General features: G+C 38.8%; 1 protein-coding gene across 2 annotated transcripts; it reads right to left on the bottom strand.

Moving 5' to 3' along the window:
- Window positions 1-4480: 4480 nt before the first annotated feature.
- Window positions 4481-16908, bottom strand: cdhr1a (cadherin-related family member 1a). 2 transcript variants are annotated; one of them, XM_034898786.1, is made up of 17 exons: window positions 16656-16908; window positions 15820-15915; window positions 15194-15339; window positions 14988-15038; window positions 14788-14877; window positions 14534-14620; window positions 13744-13860; window positions 12569-12712; window positions 12102-12180; window positions 11917-12017; window positions 11624-11827; window positions 10667-10819; window positions 10362-10526; window positions 9393-9460; window positions 7185-7413; window positions 6832-7089; window positions 4481-5615 (listed from the first exon to the last, which is right to left on the bottom strand). In XM_034898786.1, exons 1-17 carry the CDS (start codon window positions 16855-16857, stop codon window positions 5064-5066), a joined length of 2742 nt encoding a protein of 913 aa, XP_034754677.1. In that variant the 5' UTR covers window positions 16858-16908; the 3' UTR covers window positions 4481-5063. The 2 variants fall into 2 exon arrangements, with proteins under 2 accessions (XP_034754677.1, XP_034754678.1); XM_034898787.1 differs by having other exon boundaries at window positions 5366-6411.
- Between the last annotated feature and the right edge of the window lie 1347 nt (window positions 16909-18255).

The following is an 18255-nucleotide window of genomic DNA, read 5'->3' as shown; positions in this document are numbered from 1 at the left end:
GACTTTTTTCGCGCCGAATTAAATGTTTTATGATCATGATTCCTCGCTGAGATGCTTGGCTTGGTATCAGGCTATAAACTCAAGCATTTCATGCAACGTCAATGGAGATATTAAATGGGGAAAACACTTCCGAAACCAGACGAGCTGTTAAAAATGGGGGTGGGCCCTGTTGATCTCTATTGCCGTGTGTATTTCTTTCACAGCAATCCCACCAATCTGTCCAAAAACCTCCTTGTTAGATTGTAAACATATTCTCTGTTTATCTTTACAATCATTCACCAAAAGAACTAAGCAGGCCTCCCTTTTTACATGATCCAAATTTTCTTCAAAATCTGCCATTTTCAGCGTGTAGCTTTAGCTTGAAGATTGTTGTTGTTTCTTGTAACAAAGGGACTTTGAGAAGGGCAACACGTTCAGGCTTTATCCTGGAAATGCACTTTTGTTGATCCAGACTAATTTAACAGACTTGAAAAATTGTGAGCCTGTCTTTTAAAGGCTTAAAAACCCTATAGCACATAGTAGGCCTATGTCTGTTTGCAGGGACTTCCAAGGACTGAAAACTGAAAACACTGGAAAGTTTCCCTTTTGAATTTGATAATCACAGTAAGTTACCACTGTAGTGACTGAAGTCATTTGATGAAGTTGTATTTCTATACAAACAGTAACTGTAAAGTTTCATTAACATGTGTTTAATCCTCTCTGCGTCACTGCACATTTACGTCACTTTTCCACGTCTCCCACTTCTGCGAACACAGCACGCGGCAGCCAATGCGTCCCACATGATCTGTAGCAACCAGCACGGACAGATGGCATCTCGGATATGCCTCGGCCAATGGCATTGTTCATTTGACATAATACCCAAACACTGGCATCCTCTCCAATATCCCCTCCTGCAGTCACTTTATGATCAGATCACACAAGCCCCCTCCTCCATCCGTCTCCTGTGATGCAAGCAGTTCATCTCTGCTGGGGCCCGCTTCTATTGACTTAAGATGAGGGTTTTAAATGACTGGCTGAGATTGGCAGCTCTCATTTTCTGGAGCACATACACATCTGCTTTCCTGCCCGTTCAGGCGTGTTCATATGATTTGCGGGTGGGGGATTGATTCAGCTTTTTGTTGTAATCCTTATGCACTCTGTATGACACAAGACAATGGGAATTCATTCATCAACTCAATTTCAACTATTTCAACACAGATCACACATGAATTTTATTTTTATTTGGACGTATCTAATTTTTACTTACATAACACAGCTTCAAGCAGCATATTTTAAACACTACGCTACATAAAATCTACTAAACTCCTGGGCAGTAACATTCATAGAGAAGGAGTTAATGCTGTAGTCTACACGTTGTCTTTCTTAGTTTACTTATCCCTAAAAGCAAATATTTCAATTACCTTTCAACACCTCTGTTGCTTCAAAAACATACCGGGGATTTTGAACCATGTGTGTGTCTTTCATTCTAAAGCATCAATGCTCTTTGCAACTTTTAACTCTGTAATCCTCAGTAATCCCAGCTGCCTCTTACATGGCATAATGCATGGTCATTTGGGCTGCTGCTCCTCATATTCCCTCATTTCATTTTAGAGCATTAGCAGCTTGCAACGTTGAAAAGTTTTTGCCTTTAAGTGACAATTTAGGTTTAAAATTTAGGATTTGTTCCTCAAGGATTGTTGGGACTATACTGACCTGAAAAAGTAGCACATCACACATTTTTATGTGTCATCTGTCTGAGTTCAGGAGGCTGTTTTTACTTTGTCAAATAAAAAAATAATCCCCAGAGTCGGCTCTGCGTCATCATAACATGTGAAATGTGCCAGCAGAGGCTGCAGAAAGTCCAATGCCAGTCACACACATCTTGTCATTCCAAACTAAATCAGGACAGATGGACTTTTGGTTTTCAGCCAATGAAGCAATATTGTACAAAGATGAACAAGTTGGTCGTTGGATTAGAGAGGGTAATCTGCAAATTTAATGTTTTATATAATTTTAAAATAACGTGCATGTTTGCCACTGATGTCTACACAAATACCCAATGAGTGGTTTAGTGTAACTTCATAATTGATAGTGCTCACGTTGATATTGCAGCAAAGAGGAGCTAAAGGGGCTTGTATCAGGATGATACATAACATATTTTGAGAACATCTGGTGATGTTTTACTAAAAACAACAGCAAATGTAATACACATCTCATTCTAACTCCCATAATGCATTATTGTGTTGTTCTACATTATTATTAAGTGTTTGGATCCACTGCATAGTCCTTTATATTGGTCTAAAGTTTACAATACTGTGGATTTGGGAATAGTGATCTTAAACCTTGTTTTACACCCTCTTTCTCTTTCACCCAAGGGCTGTGCTTCCACAGCTTCTCCTTCTGTCTCCAGAAGGGGGCAATAGAGTACATTTACAGGCTCATTAAGGAGGTGTTGGCCTCAAGCGGTCACACAGCTGTCTCTGTCTGTTTCACACAGCATTCAAGGCTATACAGTCTAACGATATGAGCATCCTGGACTCAGTATGTTGTAACCCTGGACAGTTGTAGCTGTGACCAGGCCACGCTGTCACTGTCAGCTGAGTGAGGTGAAATCTAAAATAAGTTTCAAAAGGTAAAACGTATCTACTGTCAATTATCCAATTGCGTATTGATCTGCAATTGAAATTAAGTTGCCCAATGGAAAGTAGCTAGGTAAAATATAGTCAAGAAATTAAAGGTCCAATGTGTAATATATTTACTGTAATAAATCCAAAAATACCCAGATATTAAGGAAACATGCTAAGTTGAAAGACTATCATTTCTGACAACAATGCTAATGCCAGTATTTTTATCCTTTTGTGATTTCCGTTCTGTGACGGAATTTCTTTTTGTGTTTAGGCCTGTGTGTTGTTATCAACTGCCCAGTTGGACAGCCAGGCCAGGTTGCCAGATATGCAAGTGTAAAATCGTAAACCCAGCATGCTAGAGCTGTAACGCTAGTACAGCCGTGAAAGAAGCAAACAATTATATTCTACCCAACCTAAAAAAAACTGGCATGTTTCTAACAGTTGGGTGACCAGAGATTTAACAAACCCTGGGTAAATATTGGAGCTGTATTTGATAGATTGAGACAGTTTAGAACCCAAAAGGACAGTTGGCTAATTTCCTCCTGAACAGGTAAGCATTAGCTTCAGACTAATTTATCACGGATGCAAGGAACGGGCATTTAATCTCATTTCAACATTTGCATACTCACATTGAATTATATAGCTACAGTATCTAAGGTGTTCACTCGCTCTCAAAAACATTTGATTGATCCCAACTGGTCCTGGTTAACGCCACCATGTTAACCCTACTAATTGTTAACTTTACCAAGGACCAGGCCAGAGGGCCACGGCTGTTTACAACTTGTAGCCTTTTCAGCGACCGTAGCTGACAACGATGAGTTTTTTTAAGCCAAGAGAGTTGGGCTGTAAATCTGAAAGAGAGGACTGTGAGTTAGCAGTGTGTTTAGCGATTGTTGCTGTAATTCTAAGCCAATAAAGTGTGTATTTCAGTCAGGTAGAAAAGGACGGCAAGATTGTGGATTTCAAGCCAAGGAAGTGTGTCTGTCAGTCATATACCTCTGCGCGAGCACAGGCTTTTATGTCAAAATAGCCACCATCTCACTTTAGCTACGCCACTGTGCTGTGAAGTAGTGTCTGGCTATGTGAGACAAGCGTCTAGCAACATTTTTGTGAATGATGCAGTCTCAACCTTGAAACCTCCGACAACTTTGAGTCTGGGGAGGAGGGGGCGGGGGAGACGACTCTCTCCAGTATTTTGAATTTGTACTGCAGTAACTATTTTAAACACTAGCAATTTTGTGGAACTTATATTTTACTTAATTATTTTACCGAAGTAGACAGCTGTAGATATTTCCAGATTAATGAATGGTGTAGCATTTGATCATTTTACAAAAGATGATGCAGTTATAAATCAAACGACCTAAAAGTAAAGCAGCTTAGCTTCGCCTTGTAGTACTGATTCAGCAATTACATTAGTAGTTATGTAATTTACCTGTAAAAAAAATACTGGGGCCACTTAACATGCAGTTATAAGTACTTTTGATACTTGCTACTGACACATCTGTGCTTGTGTTAAAGTATTTTCATAATGTCGTGTTGCTGAATGCTTCTTTCCCCAATGTTGAAATTACAAATTAAATTCTTTTATTGGTAGTAAAATGTGTCTTTTGACAGCAGAAGTTTTTCTTGAAAAAATACACCAATTGAAACAGATAAACCACCACGTGTGAAAATAGTAAACAAATGAGACGCAGTCCTTTTAAATCAGAAAATAAACATGTCGTGACTGCTGTACACCTGCGTAGACGGATTAACGTCTTCCTAACGTTAGAGCTTTGGTTCCCTTCTCTCAGGCTGATCTCTTTAGTCAGTTCAAGTGTCATGAAATCTCTTGTAAGTAGCTTGTTTGGATCCCAAATAAATAGTCTCTCTTGTTGAAATCTGAATGACTTCATTCTTCCCGATAAGGGATCTAGGGTGGGGAACTTTAAGCCACTAGTGTGTCAACAAAGGGTTCAAAGGGTGTATTTATCTGTAACAGAATGACACAGAAACTTAAAACCAAAAATGAATTGTTGTGAATTGAAATCATGGTCTGAATGATAATACACATGAAAGGAATATCTTTCCCCGTCACATTAAAATAACATCATTAATACACAAAGAAATTGAGCTGTTAGTGTATCTGAAAACACACACACACACACACACACACACACACACACACACACACACACATACAGACACACACAGACTTGAGTTTCAAAGTTCATTCTTGTCCTTGGAAACATCAGTTGACAAAACAATCTCACCTCAAGGACCATTTAGCGGCTATTCTGGAGCTTTTGATTACAACACGCCATCTTAATCATTTTCAAATGAAGTCTGCCCGCTTGTGTTTTCTTATCTTTTGCAACAACATGGATGAAAAAAAAATGTATGGTGGTATTGAACCTCTTAAAGCTCCAGGGCAGCTACTAAATGGACCTTCAAGTGTGACTGTTTTGCCAAGCACTATTAGTGTTTCAGCATCCTCTTCTGCTCCAGTTTCATCTTGAGCTCTGAAACCAGCGCTAAGTTCACAGTGTCCTGTCTGTTCATAAATGGTTTCTTTCTAGGTTTGGGTGCCACTGTTGCTGAGACGGTAGGGACCGCCCACTGCCTTTCACCTGGGATGTAAAGGGGTGGTGGAGGGGGAAGCGATGGGGCGCACGGCGGCAGAGGCCAGTGTCTCACAACATTGGTCACATTGTTGTTATAGTTGACATTCTCCACGATGACCTCTGACTCCAGCTCTTCTTCTTCCACTCTGAATTTCTCTCCTGCAGTTTCTGGTGTCTTGAAGGGGTTTTTAAAGTTCCAGGTTTGCTGTTTCCGCGCCCTCCTCCTCACGCGGCGGTTGGGCAGGATCCTGTTGGACTTTTTGTTGCGCATGAATGTTGCAGTGGAGATGATGACTGTGACTATGACCATGAGACTAATGACACCAGCAAGCATGCCTAGGATTTGCAAAGGCTTGTTTCTATTCTGCATCAAAAATGATCCCAAAGGCCCCCCATTGAGTTGGGTCTGTAAAAGAGCACAGGGAAAATTCATCCATGGGACTGAAGTCATAGTCTGTCACACAAAGATTAACTTCTAAATATTGTCCCGCAAATGTACTGTAGTACTGCATGTATTCATCATTTGGCCCAAAATATCACGTTAGGTTCAAAACTATTTAAAATCCAGGTATAATTCACTGCAAATAATACTGTTTATATAACAAGATAATAATTGTAGATGTCTTGCAAATTTAACTTACTGAGCATACTTAGATTCATGGTTTTACTGTTTTAAATGATGTCAAGACAAGATCAGAGAGGTTGACAGGTAAACCTATAGCTGAGACCATCCAGCATTAGTATAATGAATATATGGATTGGTGTGAAAGTGAAGAAGACAAAAACAGAACTAATTTGGTTATTTTTGTTCTGGTTATGGTGTCACAATGTTGTACTAAGTGAAAACATTGGGAAAAGCATAGAGAAATTGTGCTCCTGTACTCTTTTACAGACACTTGTTCTACATCAAAATCCTTTGAAAATGAATTGCTACAAATTCTTGGAACCACAGAGTAAAAACAACAGTACAGCTGTGCTGATGATCTCAAGGCAAGCTTCACTTATGGCACAGGCCTCCTTATAATCTTTCTGATCTTGCCCTGAGCTTGTACACGGGACTTTTTCACAGAGTTCCAGTATATAAAGGTTGAAATGAAGATTGTCAGTGAAATGGCGAAGGTGACAAAGGTCAAACAAATCCCAAACACAGCCCCTGGATGTTTCCTTAGGCCCAAGAAGTGTGACACAAATCTGGATTTTATCTGAAAAACATGACAATTGCATTTGTGTGAGATTCTGATTTTTACGACTACAAATAGTGAATCGCTACGCAAGCAAAGAACTGTTGAACCTGCTATTCTGGGCTGTGATGAAATGGGTTATTCTTCAGAAAAGCTGCACCTCCATATGCAAATTGATCAGATGTTTCAACACTTGATTGATTTTGAGAAAAATATCGTTGATTGGAATATGGAGAAAATGTGCGGTCACACCATCAACTCTATCAACTAATGGTTGCAACTTGCACATTCTAGTTTTAATGTTTTTGAAATGTATAACTTTAGAAAAATCTGTATCATTAATTATTATGAGTATGAGTATGAGTCATGAGTATGAAGACAAGAACCCGTCAGATGAGTTTGACTGGCATTTTGCTACACATCTGCACTGTTGCAACTTACAGCTTCAGTGATGTCGATCTTGATGACTGCAGTGGTGCTGAAGGACGGCTGGCCTCGGTCCCTGGCCTGCACCACTAGAGACCAGGTGCAGTCTCTCTGCTTGGTGATGTTCTGAATGATGGCCATTGACTTGATGTAGGACTTGAGCATGATCTCCCCTGTGTCAGCATCAATGTCAAAGATGTTGTTGTCTGGCTCAGCTTTCATGATGGCATACTCAATGACATTGTTGGGTACTTCTGCATCGTCGTCTACAGCCTGTATTGATGCATTTCATTGAAAAACGTAATTGTATTGAGTTTATTGTTGACTTTCACTTTATCCAACATAGTAAATCCCAAAAGTGCAAATACCTGTATTTTCACTGGTGCTCCAATCACCATGGTTTTCTCGAGGAAGTTGTCATTGAATGCAGGTGGGTGGTCATTCAGGTCCAACACAGTCACAAAGACCTCAGCCAGGCTGTACTTCCCCTCTGCGTCCTCTGCCTTCACATAGAAGTTATACTTGGACCTCACCTCCGCGTCCAGGCTTGCCCACGGCTGGGTGTAGATGATCCCTGACACAGGCTGGATCAGGAATCTGTAAATGTGACGGAAATTTATTAATTAAATTCAGATTTACCATATGCATGTGATCGAGAACTACATTGTGCCACACAGTCTTGAACATTTGTTTGTAAACCTTCATTTTCTTCTTAAGCTTACTGAGAATCTGTACCCTCTATTTTCAGTTCTGAGCATTTTGCTCATAACTACTTTGTGGAGTGATGAGCTTCACACTCTGGGGTTTAACAGAGACTTGGTACTTTAGATTTACGATTATTTTGGCTACTGAAAGCCCTTACCTAAACTACTTTAAGAGATTAGGGGTAGACAAAGTTATCTCTTTCTAGCTGAGCAAACAGAAAAAAGAATATATGACTCACCAGATGACATGATTATTTGAAAAGTCATGACTGGTTCCTCAAACAAGTTATACAGCACATGATGCAATTGGAACTTGAAAGCTTTAAAGAACTATTGTTCATGATGATACCACAGCCAATTATTTAGTCATGAAAGTCTGAAGTGTAAACATACAGAGGAAGAAGGGAATTAGATTGTTTCTTTGACTGACTTGTTTAGTAACCCTACAGTGACTTTGTCACAGTCAGAAGCAGAGAACAGTCTATTTTCTCCTCCAATCCCATTAAAGGATTAACAAAGGCAGAGGGCAGCAGGCAAAGATCAGGAGTGCCTGGTCCTGTGTATGCTGAAGTATTCCGCAAGAGATTGCAAAAAAGTGTAAAGTCCGAAATATAAATACATGATTTTGCAGACACAGTACCAATAAATGTAACCATTTTTTGCTTAATTTCACATCTCAAAGAGGACTTTTGGGTTACTCTGAAGTGACACAGTTTCAATATTTTTTGACCAAACAAGCATGCAGTAAGATAAAAGTGTTTCAAATCTCTCCCCTCTCCTTACTTTGGAAATGATTTTCCTGGATTCCATGTGACTTTTCATATCGCCTCTAATTCATTGCTACAAAGCTCAAAATCTGTCCTGAGAGGTCCAAAACTACTCTACTACAATGTCATCAAATACAGCAATAAGTAGTTTCATGGGAAAATAAATGACAGATTGAACACATCCCTACCAACATACATCTGTTTACGTTGAAGCTGCACGTTACAGGTTTGGGTTTCCTTTGCTTTTACTGTTTCCAAATCCAGGTCAAATTGTGGTCCTTAAAGGCATGCAGATTGAAATATGTAAACTTAATACAAAATGCAGGTGATAAAGATGCACGGTATCTGTAGTGATGTGAAATGAAAAGGCAAGTTCTGGCCATACTGTGTGTTATTAAGAAAGAAAAGTGACCACTGAGCTTTTTGTCAGAGATGTCTAGCTCAAAATCTAATAATAATGGAGTATAGAGAAAATACCTGCAAATCTCTGAGGGACTACAGTGCTTAGGTGTAATAAACAGCATATGAAAAAACAAGTCTGTGAAACAAATTTCTGTGGAGCTTACAGGTAGATGTGCTTTTGCTGAAGATGGTCTATATTTGTACAGTGGTCTACAGTTAAAATACCACATCTGCCATTTAAATAAATCAATTTCCTGAGATGAGTGGGACTTAGATGCTTTTTATGAATAGTTTGGTCTGTTTTTCTATTGCTGACAAAGACTCATGGTATCAACTTCTAATAATGCTGTATAAGCGTATGTACAGGTTCACATTGACATAATCTCTACACAAGGACCAATAAATAGACTCAGGAGGCCAACAAAAAGGTAGTCTGGCACTATGAAAATATGTTTTTTGTGCAGAATAACAAATGAAATCTTGCCACTAGCTTTTAAACACGTCTTAGTTTAACAGTGAGATAATGCCTTGAGCATTGATAAGCAAATTTCATTCATACTTGAGCTAGTTATCTGGAGTAGATATGATAACAGTGGTAGAATAATAGTGTTATAAGGATGAGAGGAACTTGAAGCGGGTGCTAAGTCACCTCCTGTGAAATGAGCCCATTTCTTTTAGTTTAAGTTCACATTCTTATACTTACAAGTCAGCCCCAGAGCCGTAGATAGAGTACTTCACTTCACCCCAAGGTCCTGAGTCGGGATCTGTTGCCTGTGGATGAACAGAAAAGATAGATTATAGAGAGAACAAAAACATGCTATGAGTTTGTTTGTGGCACTGTGAAGATGATGCAAGGTTCAGCTATAAAAAGACTGTTTTTTAGTAACATCATCATGGGCATCAGCTAATCTGTCTGTCTGTCTGTCGCTGCAGGGATGCCTGGTCGCTGTCTCTGTGTGTCCAAGGTCACTTGTTGGCTGTTCTTTTATCTGATTGAAATTGCCTGGGATCAAGGAAATGAGCCTCTGTGGTGTTCACGCAAGGGCAGGATTTATCAGCAAGCACCCCTGTTGCTTTGAGCCTTTGCAGGGCTAATATGAACTGACAAGTGTGAAGGATGCGCTAGTCCAAAATGAAGCTTTCTAAAAATGTAAAAACACTTTTTTACCGATCTATCTATCTATCTGTCTATCTATCTCTCTATCTATCTATCTATCTATCTATCAATCTATCTACCTATCTACCTATCTATCCATCTATCCATCTATCCATCTATCCATCTATCTATCTATCTATCTATCTATCCATCTATCCATCTATCTGTTTTTTAGTTTTTTAAATGGTCCCAACATGGTGCTGAAAGTGTTCATATCATTTCTGCACATATTTCTGTGCTGCAGCTGCATGTGCCACTAAGTATTAGGGGAAAAAAATCTGGGAATTTGGTGTTACACAACAAAATGAAAGTGATAGCCATCTGGCAGCTTACCTCGCCTAGCTTTTATCTACATGTTTTTGACATATTATCCCAACCCCCACCGCTCAAAAAGTCTACATTTAGGGAATTAGTGGCCCTCTTGAGCATTTTGTTAAAATCAGCATTGCTCTTTAGCTCATAGTGACGAACATTGGTGTTGGCATGTTTTTATAGACAGAATGAAGACTATCTCACCGTGACTGACACCACATTGGAGCCACCGGGTGAGTTTTCTGGAATTCTGGCGATGTAGTAATCTGAGGAGAATTTTGGAGCGTTGTCGTTAGTGTCCAGGAGATGAATGACAATGTCTGCTGTGGCACTGAATCTCTCGGGTGTGTCGATCTCAACTGCAAGTAGCTAAGAGAGAAGAATGATTCAAAATGAATGCGGTAAATGGAAAAAGAGCAACAGATGTGTGTGGTATAATGCTGGCATTTGTTAAGAAAATGTGTGCATGTGTGCTCCCATTTTAGTCTACTGTGGTGCAATGGGTTAACCTTGTATGTGAGAACGTGATGTTTCTCATAGTCCATCGCCGCAGAGTCTTCTACTAAGATTGTGACCTGGGCCTCATTGAGTACAGTCTGAGGGACAACTCGTAGCATCCTTCCTGGCCCGATCAGTTTCAAATTGAATTTAGCATTTGCACCCTGCAAAAACACAACACACCTCATCACATTTTTCAGATAGACTCATTAGTAAAAATGACTATGAGAATGATGTTTTGTTATACATGCATGAACCTATTTATGTAACTGTAATCTGCATTTGTTACAAAGCTATCAAACACAAGCAGACATACAGTATAATCCATGTAGTATACAGTCCTTTCAATCACTATAAAAGCTTTTTTGTCTTTTCATTATTACAGTAATGTATCAGAGATCAATAGGATATCAGTAGCAGCAGCAATATTCTTGGTGAAACATAATATGGCTTGACAAAGATAGCTTGTCCTGATATTGTAACAGTATTAACAGAGAACACATTTAGGGAACATCAGCCATTTGGTCGAGGCTCACACAGAAAGCTGGAAACACAAAGAGACTTGCATAAGCTGTCAAATGGCACAGTTAGGTAGCACCTTTAAAATTGTGTTGGCTTACTTTCAAATTTGTGTAATTTTAAAAGGATTGTCTGTGATAATGGCAGGCTTGAAGTTATTTAACAGGTGCAGAGGCAGAATCCAGCCTGAACACAAAGTTGTAAATTACATCAGTTTCTTATTAGATAACAATGTGATTTGGTCAGAAAATGAGTGTTATTACATAATCACTGTTCCTCTCTCCTGGTTAACTGAGGTAGCTTTTAAAAGCAATAATGCTGTGTCAGGGCTAAAAAATGATAGGAGCTCAGTAAAACATCACTTAAAAATAGCTTTAACATTTTTATAGCAATCAGTCAGTGAATGAGAAACACTGAAAGACACAGAAAGACAATAATGGTCTCCCCACCTGATCGGAGTCATTGACAGTGATTTTCAGCCCCCGGAGTATCTCTCCTTCCGGTGGATGCTCATACATGGTCAACTCAAACATGTTCTGTGGGCCGTTCTCCCCATAGAATGTAGGTGGATTATTGTTCAGGTCCACCACACGGATCACCACCGTGGTCACCTCATAGTCCATGAGTCTGCCTTCAGGACTTACTTCTGATGCCTGGATGCATAGGGGTAAAGGTCAAAGAGGAGTCTCTGGCCTTTTTTTAGTTTCACCAGATCAGTTGTACTTTATGAACTGCAACTTACCTTTACTTTAATGTTAAAGATTTCTCTCTTCAGATACATGGGGAGAGTCAGCAGTGTGATACAACCACTTGTTTTATTGATCCTAAATACACCATCGTCACCTGGAGAGAAAAACAACAAACCAGACCAATGACTGCTTTTGCTTTATTTCAAAATCGTTATAAATTTCTAAGTTAAATGCTTACCATCGTCAAAGGAATAAAGGATTGGATTTGGGTTTCCTGCATCGCCATCTTTGGCTACAACATTGAATATTTCTGATCCCTGAGAAAAAGATCATCAGAAAGATTTTTCTGTTATATCGACGGTGACACAAGGTAGAAGTTAAAGATAACCAGGATACAAAAATGATCTGATATAAAGCTGGCTCACTAAATACAATCATATCAATTGTCACTACTAATATATTTAAAGTCCTTATTTGGTAAGACATTAAACAACTCCAATAGTATAGTATCCAATAGTAACTTTTTAATGTTGATGATGGGATAAAATAGCATGTAGCACAAAACGAAAACATGCAGTAGAAATAATAAGGACTTGAATAAGGACAAAATGTTCAAAGTCTAGTGCCATGAAATGTTGTTACTCACACTGAAAGGTTGTGAAAGAGTCAAAATAGAACATCACTAAAGGTTTTTTTTAAACTCACTGGCTCTGAGATTTCATAAACGTAGCCAAAATACGGTGTCCCAATGAAAATTGGCGAAGTGTCTTGTGTGTCAATCACATTGATCGTCAGGGTAGCAGAGGATGACATAAACTGCTCCTTGCCATTGAAATCACCACCACCATCCTGGAACAAAAGAAATGTGCAATTCAAATCCACATTTTAGAGACACAATGATGAGTCAGGAGTATAGCAGGAGTGTAGTTTTGATCCATGGGAGTACGTTTCCAGGATAAAGCTGGACATCCGGCGCATGGCTCCCTGACAGGATGCCCATTCACTTCGGGAAACAACAGCAACCTTCAAGCAAGCAAGCTACATGCTGAAAATAGCAAGTTTTGAAGAAGATTTTGATCATACAATGAGGCAGACATGCTTGGTACTTGCGGTGAATGGTTGTCAAGATTTACAGAGAAGATCTTTACGTCATTTACTATTGAGGCGTTTTAGGACCCATTAGTGGGGATTACTACGGACAAAGTACACACGGCGACACACTGGTAAAAGCAAATTACATTTAACCATGTATACAGCTAATTTAAATAGTAGTCATGTTACTGAATTGTGTGTGTTTATTTCATATTTATGTGGCGGTGCAAATGTTTCACCAAAAGAAGTTCTTTCCCAAAACCATTTTGCAGAAGCCCTGTTGATGCATCCGGAACGTAGCTCCACCCAAGATTGTTGCAATTTGTTTTTGTTTTTTATTGGTCTTTTTTTAGATATTTTTTGTATAGCTACCGTATGTTTATGCTTTGTAATGTTTATACAGTTTCAAAGGAGGGCCCTGTATAAAAATCATAAGAACAGTTCCGTCTGTTTTGAGAAAGTTGTACCCTGTAAAGTTATCTTGTAAATAAAAAATATATGATCACATCCAGTATTTAAATTTCTAACGTATTTTGTGTGTCCTTGAGCCGTACCAAACGTGTTGAATATATCCTTCCATTCATCATAGGATAAGAACAAACCACCTATGTGGTCATCTGGTTTAGAGGACTTGTAGGTTAACGTCCATGAATGATTGCCTCGTCCCATCCCAAAATCCCTGCAAGCATTGTTTGCAGTCAAAATCTTTAGAGGGTACATTAAAATTGAGGCCAGAAGTACACTATTGCATGACAGAAACATTGAATGAGTTACGATGCATCCATTACCCTTGCAATGACAGTCACAAAGTGTGTCTTTGTTTTCTCATAGTCCAACATTTCTCCAGACTTGATACGAAGGACACCACTATGACGGTCCATGGCAAACAAAGTGGACTGAGGATTCTGTAACAGAGAAAAGGACAAAAGCAGGCATTTAAAAGCACACACAGAGACACATTTCAGATCACATGAGTAGAAGCCTGTCTCTGAAACCCCTTAAACCTCATTTACAACCACTCACGTGAGATTTCAGGAAAAAGCGGTCAGATGGCTGCAAAAAAACACTTAGTAGTGATTTAAATTAGGTCACATTGTCTATAAAGTCTATCTCTTTGTCCATCTGGATGTAAAGAGTCCATATGCTCAAGGGCAGAGCAGGCAGGTGAAAGCTGCTGTGTCCAGATGTGCAAAGCCTCACTCGCCACTGTCACTTCAGGCCATCTGTTTTTTGGTCCTAATAGTCCAAAGTGCAACTTAACAGTCTCTGCCACCCTTTGCCAAAGCAGCCCTCTAAGCCTCCAGTACCTGACACAAATGTAATTGTGATTTAATCCCCACCCTCATAATCACACCAGCATATCCAGGCACATACACACATAAGCACTGGAATTATCCAATCTGATGTTAACCTCGTTATCAGTACATCTATACGTTATTTCTGTGACAAGAAGATTAACATTCCAACTATCTAGTTTTAGTTTGCATGTATTTCAAGCATTTTTTTCTTTTATTCATGTTCTGCATTCATTTATTGCAGAAGCCAAAGTGTGCGGGGGTCTGAATGGGCGAGTAATACCTGGAGGAAGAAGGTGACTGAGCCGCCTGAGCCTGTGTCTTTGTCCACTGCCTCGACTTTGTAGATGCTGCTGCCAGACCCAGTTGTCTAAAACACAGCAAATAATTAAAGTCTCTACGCTTATAAAGAAATTATGCGTCAATTATGTTAATATTAACGTATATTTTCTTTCATATTTTTACTATACTTTCCTTTTCAAGTTATGTGGATAGACACTCCAGGTTAATAAAGCAGACATATCTAGCGAAACTTACTTCCAGTACATCAATGATTGCCGGCATGTTAAGGAATTCAGGTTTTTCATCATTTGCATCCATCACAAATATTGTAACTCTTTCCACAACCTAAAAAGATAAAAGAAGAAAAGAATGCACATGTTCAAGTTTTTGTTTGTTTGATTCATTAGAAATGATGGCACTAAACACCATAATTATATTAAACCAGATGTTGATACCTTGCTTTGCCCATCTGTGATGCTAACAAGAACGTCAACAGAATCTTGTTTCTGAGTAGAGATGGAAAACAAGTAAATTTAAAGACATGGTGAAAAAAATATTTGAGTTTTTTAAGGTTTACATGTTAAAGTTCACACAGCAAAAGTAAAAAGAAAACAATCTATTCAAATCTCTATCAAAAGCACGTGACCTATGTTACGTTTACCTCTCTGTCCAGCTGTTCTACCAATGTGATGTTTCCGGAAATTGGGTCAACCCTGAAGTATTCTTTGGACCCTGGATCAAAGGAAAGACCATACCTCACCTCCTGGCCCTCAGGGTCTGTGCCATTGAGACAATAGATCTGTGTACCTAAAAAAAGACATCATAATTTAGCCAGTTTAGCCTCATTTTCCAAATTCTATATTTAAGACTTAAAGAGCACTTAATGAATGCAAAGATTTCTAAACGCAAAATGAATCAACCTTTATTGCAATCCACATATGAAGAGCATAGTTGACACATTGTTTGGGAAAAACTGCTGTGGAGCTAACTAGGCTGAGACACACTAGCCAATAGTGTGATCAGTACCCTGACTGATGGAAGGTGTGGAGGGACAGCTGCTTCACATTCCCAGCCAGTAAACTGTCCCTCACATCAACAAGTGGCACCCGCAGCATGTTAGCGGGAGTACATTCACGCCACACAACACCTGTTCATCTATCAAAGACTATTTAACAGACTGGACACCCAGACATTGGCAACCAAAACATGCCATTTTGTTGATTGGTTTTTCCACCAGCCTATTTTATCTGTTTACGCTAAATGTCCTATGTCAGAGGTTGAACTCACCGACAGCCGTATCCTCTGACAGGCTGAACAGTGCCATGTTCCCATTGTAGCTGTACGGTCCATTGTCGTAGAAATAGGGGGCAAAGTCTGCCTGTGCTGAGGACAGTGAAATAAAACCCCTATTAAAAGCTTGAAAGTTTAATGTAATTCACATTAAAGTAGAAAACACAACACAATATTTCATTTACAAATGGAAAGTTGACTTCACAAGTCATAAAAGACACCCTTAATTACTTAAGTACACTCTGGGGTTTTGCTATAACAGTCGTAATTGGTCTGGTATGACCCGTAAGTTATGATGGCTAAGGTTTTATAATGTTAGCAAACTTAAGCTATGTTGCTCTTTCTTCTGTTGTCACTGTTGGTCATAATTGCCACTGGTCATCAAAGTTACATAGTTTTGCTGTTAAAACCATAGTAACAAATCAAACTGACTGTACTGTGTTTACGCCCTCTGTTTTCTCACTCACTTTCACAGGGATTACAGGTGAGTTACGTCAACCTCCTACAATTACTTTTCTATACATAGACCTGATCTCTAGAGGCGGAAATAATGCTGTTTTTATTCTTAAGATCACAGGCATCAGAGTATTGAAAACAAATTTATAAATCAAACAGATCAATCCATATTACAGTCATATGGAGCATACACACACATAGGAGCAACTAACCAGGTTAGGCAAGAATATGAATGAATTGAAAACAGAGTAGAATTAAATTATGAGCTGAGAAAGAAATTACAATCATCAACCCGGAGGCTGTCAAATACATCTGAACAACAACAATAGCTACATGCTATTCCAACTTTAAACAGAGTATTAAGAAGTGAAACTCACCAAAACAGGGATGCACAAACACAAAAAGCAGCGGCAAATGTAATATTTTCACATTCTTCATCCTAAAGAATGAAGTCATGAAACCGCACCATGAAGATGGCTCCGTTGAGAGTCTTGTACATGAGATGCAGCTCTTACGTTTTTGTGTGTCCGACTGGAGCGGGCTAAAGACAAAGGCGCACATGCTAATCCAATGACACATCTTAAGAGTTACTTCTAGGCCCCCTCTGTCCAGCTGGGCTTCTCCAACCACCAATCCACAGGAGATGGCTCTGTCTGTCTGCAGAGCAGACAAAACAATGATATACCACAACTTTGCAGCCGATGGACAGGCATATGTTTCATATTTTTTGTTTTAGGTGTAAATTAACAGCTTTCAGTTACCATGGACTATAAATAAACAGACAAAAGATGCTTGTGTTTGAAGGTTAAAAAAAAAATCATTGCTATACAAATGTCAAATTCTACTTGTCCAAGTGTTTTAAATACTATCCTACAGCCTGACACAACTATTGTGTTTTCAATAAATGCTGTGATTAGGCTGCATTGAAAACCTTGCTATAAAGATGTCGTTTTTTTTGTAAACTGATAAATTGCTAAAACTTTGGTTCATTGACTGGTGTATCATCACCTGCTTGCATGTGTTAACATTTGGTCAGTATTACTGTATTAACAGCGGCACAGTCTATACTGAATTGTAACTAATACAAAGTGTGTTACTCCACTCTGTATTAAAGGTAAAATCTGTGATCGTGATTTACAACTATTTGACAATAAACTGTGATCACCTCTGTCATGGACGAAGTAGAGTGATTACAATTATGCAGAAGGCATGCTGTTATTATGATCAGTGCTTTACCCATGCTGCATACAGCTCCATCTGCTGCGCACTCCACAGCCATCTGTGGCATTAGGGAAAAGAAAACTCCAATATTTACTCAATTAGTGATAGAATAATCACAAATATTGTAGATGATAGCGGTGAATGATCTGATGAGATTACAGTTCCTGTGTGATTCCTGTGCCTTCTGGTAGAAATCGTGACATAAATGTGTGGTTTATGACAACAACAAAAAAAGAAATCCAAATAAATGATAATGACAAGACAGGACAACATTTTTATTATTTAAGAAGATGTGACTTATATTTTGCATGCAAAGTATTGTTTTTTGGTTGCATCATTCTTTATTCTTCAATTTCTTTCTTTATTGCCATGTTTACCATGTCAGCTGTTTTATGAGTATCTTTAATTAAAATCACTATGATTAACTTAATGTCATTTTTGGACTTTTTGTATGGTATTTTGGGCACTGAAGCGGGTTAATCTCCTTGTTTGATAATCTTCTTGTTTAATATGTTGAATTTTGAATGTTGTGTAATAAGAAGAAAGGTCCGAGCAAAATTCTTGCAAAAAGTAAAAAGATTTTTTGATGGATCAAAAATATGAACCACCCATCTTAATCAAGGCTTTTTTTTAAACTTTTTGCAAGATGATAGCCTTTGACCTTTTTTCTGTTTTGAAGCATTCCAGAACATTTTTCTACTAAATGTTGGATTATATTAACCCAGTGGTCCTCCATTTGATTAGGATCATCTTTCT

The sequence above is a fragment of the Etheostoma cragini genome, chromosome 17, assembly GCF_013103735.1.
Source record: "Etheostoma cragini isolate CJK2018 chromosome 17, CSU_Ecrag_1.0, whole genome shotgun sequence".
NCBI lineage: Eukaryota > Metazoa > Chordata > Actinopteri > Perciformes > Percidae > Etheostoma > Etheostoma cragini.
This window is presented reverse-complemented; position numbering and strand designations above follow the sequence as displayed.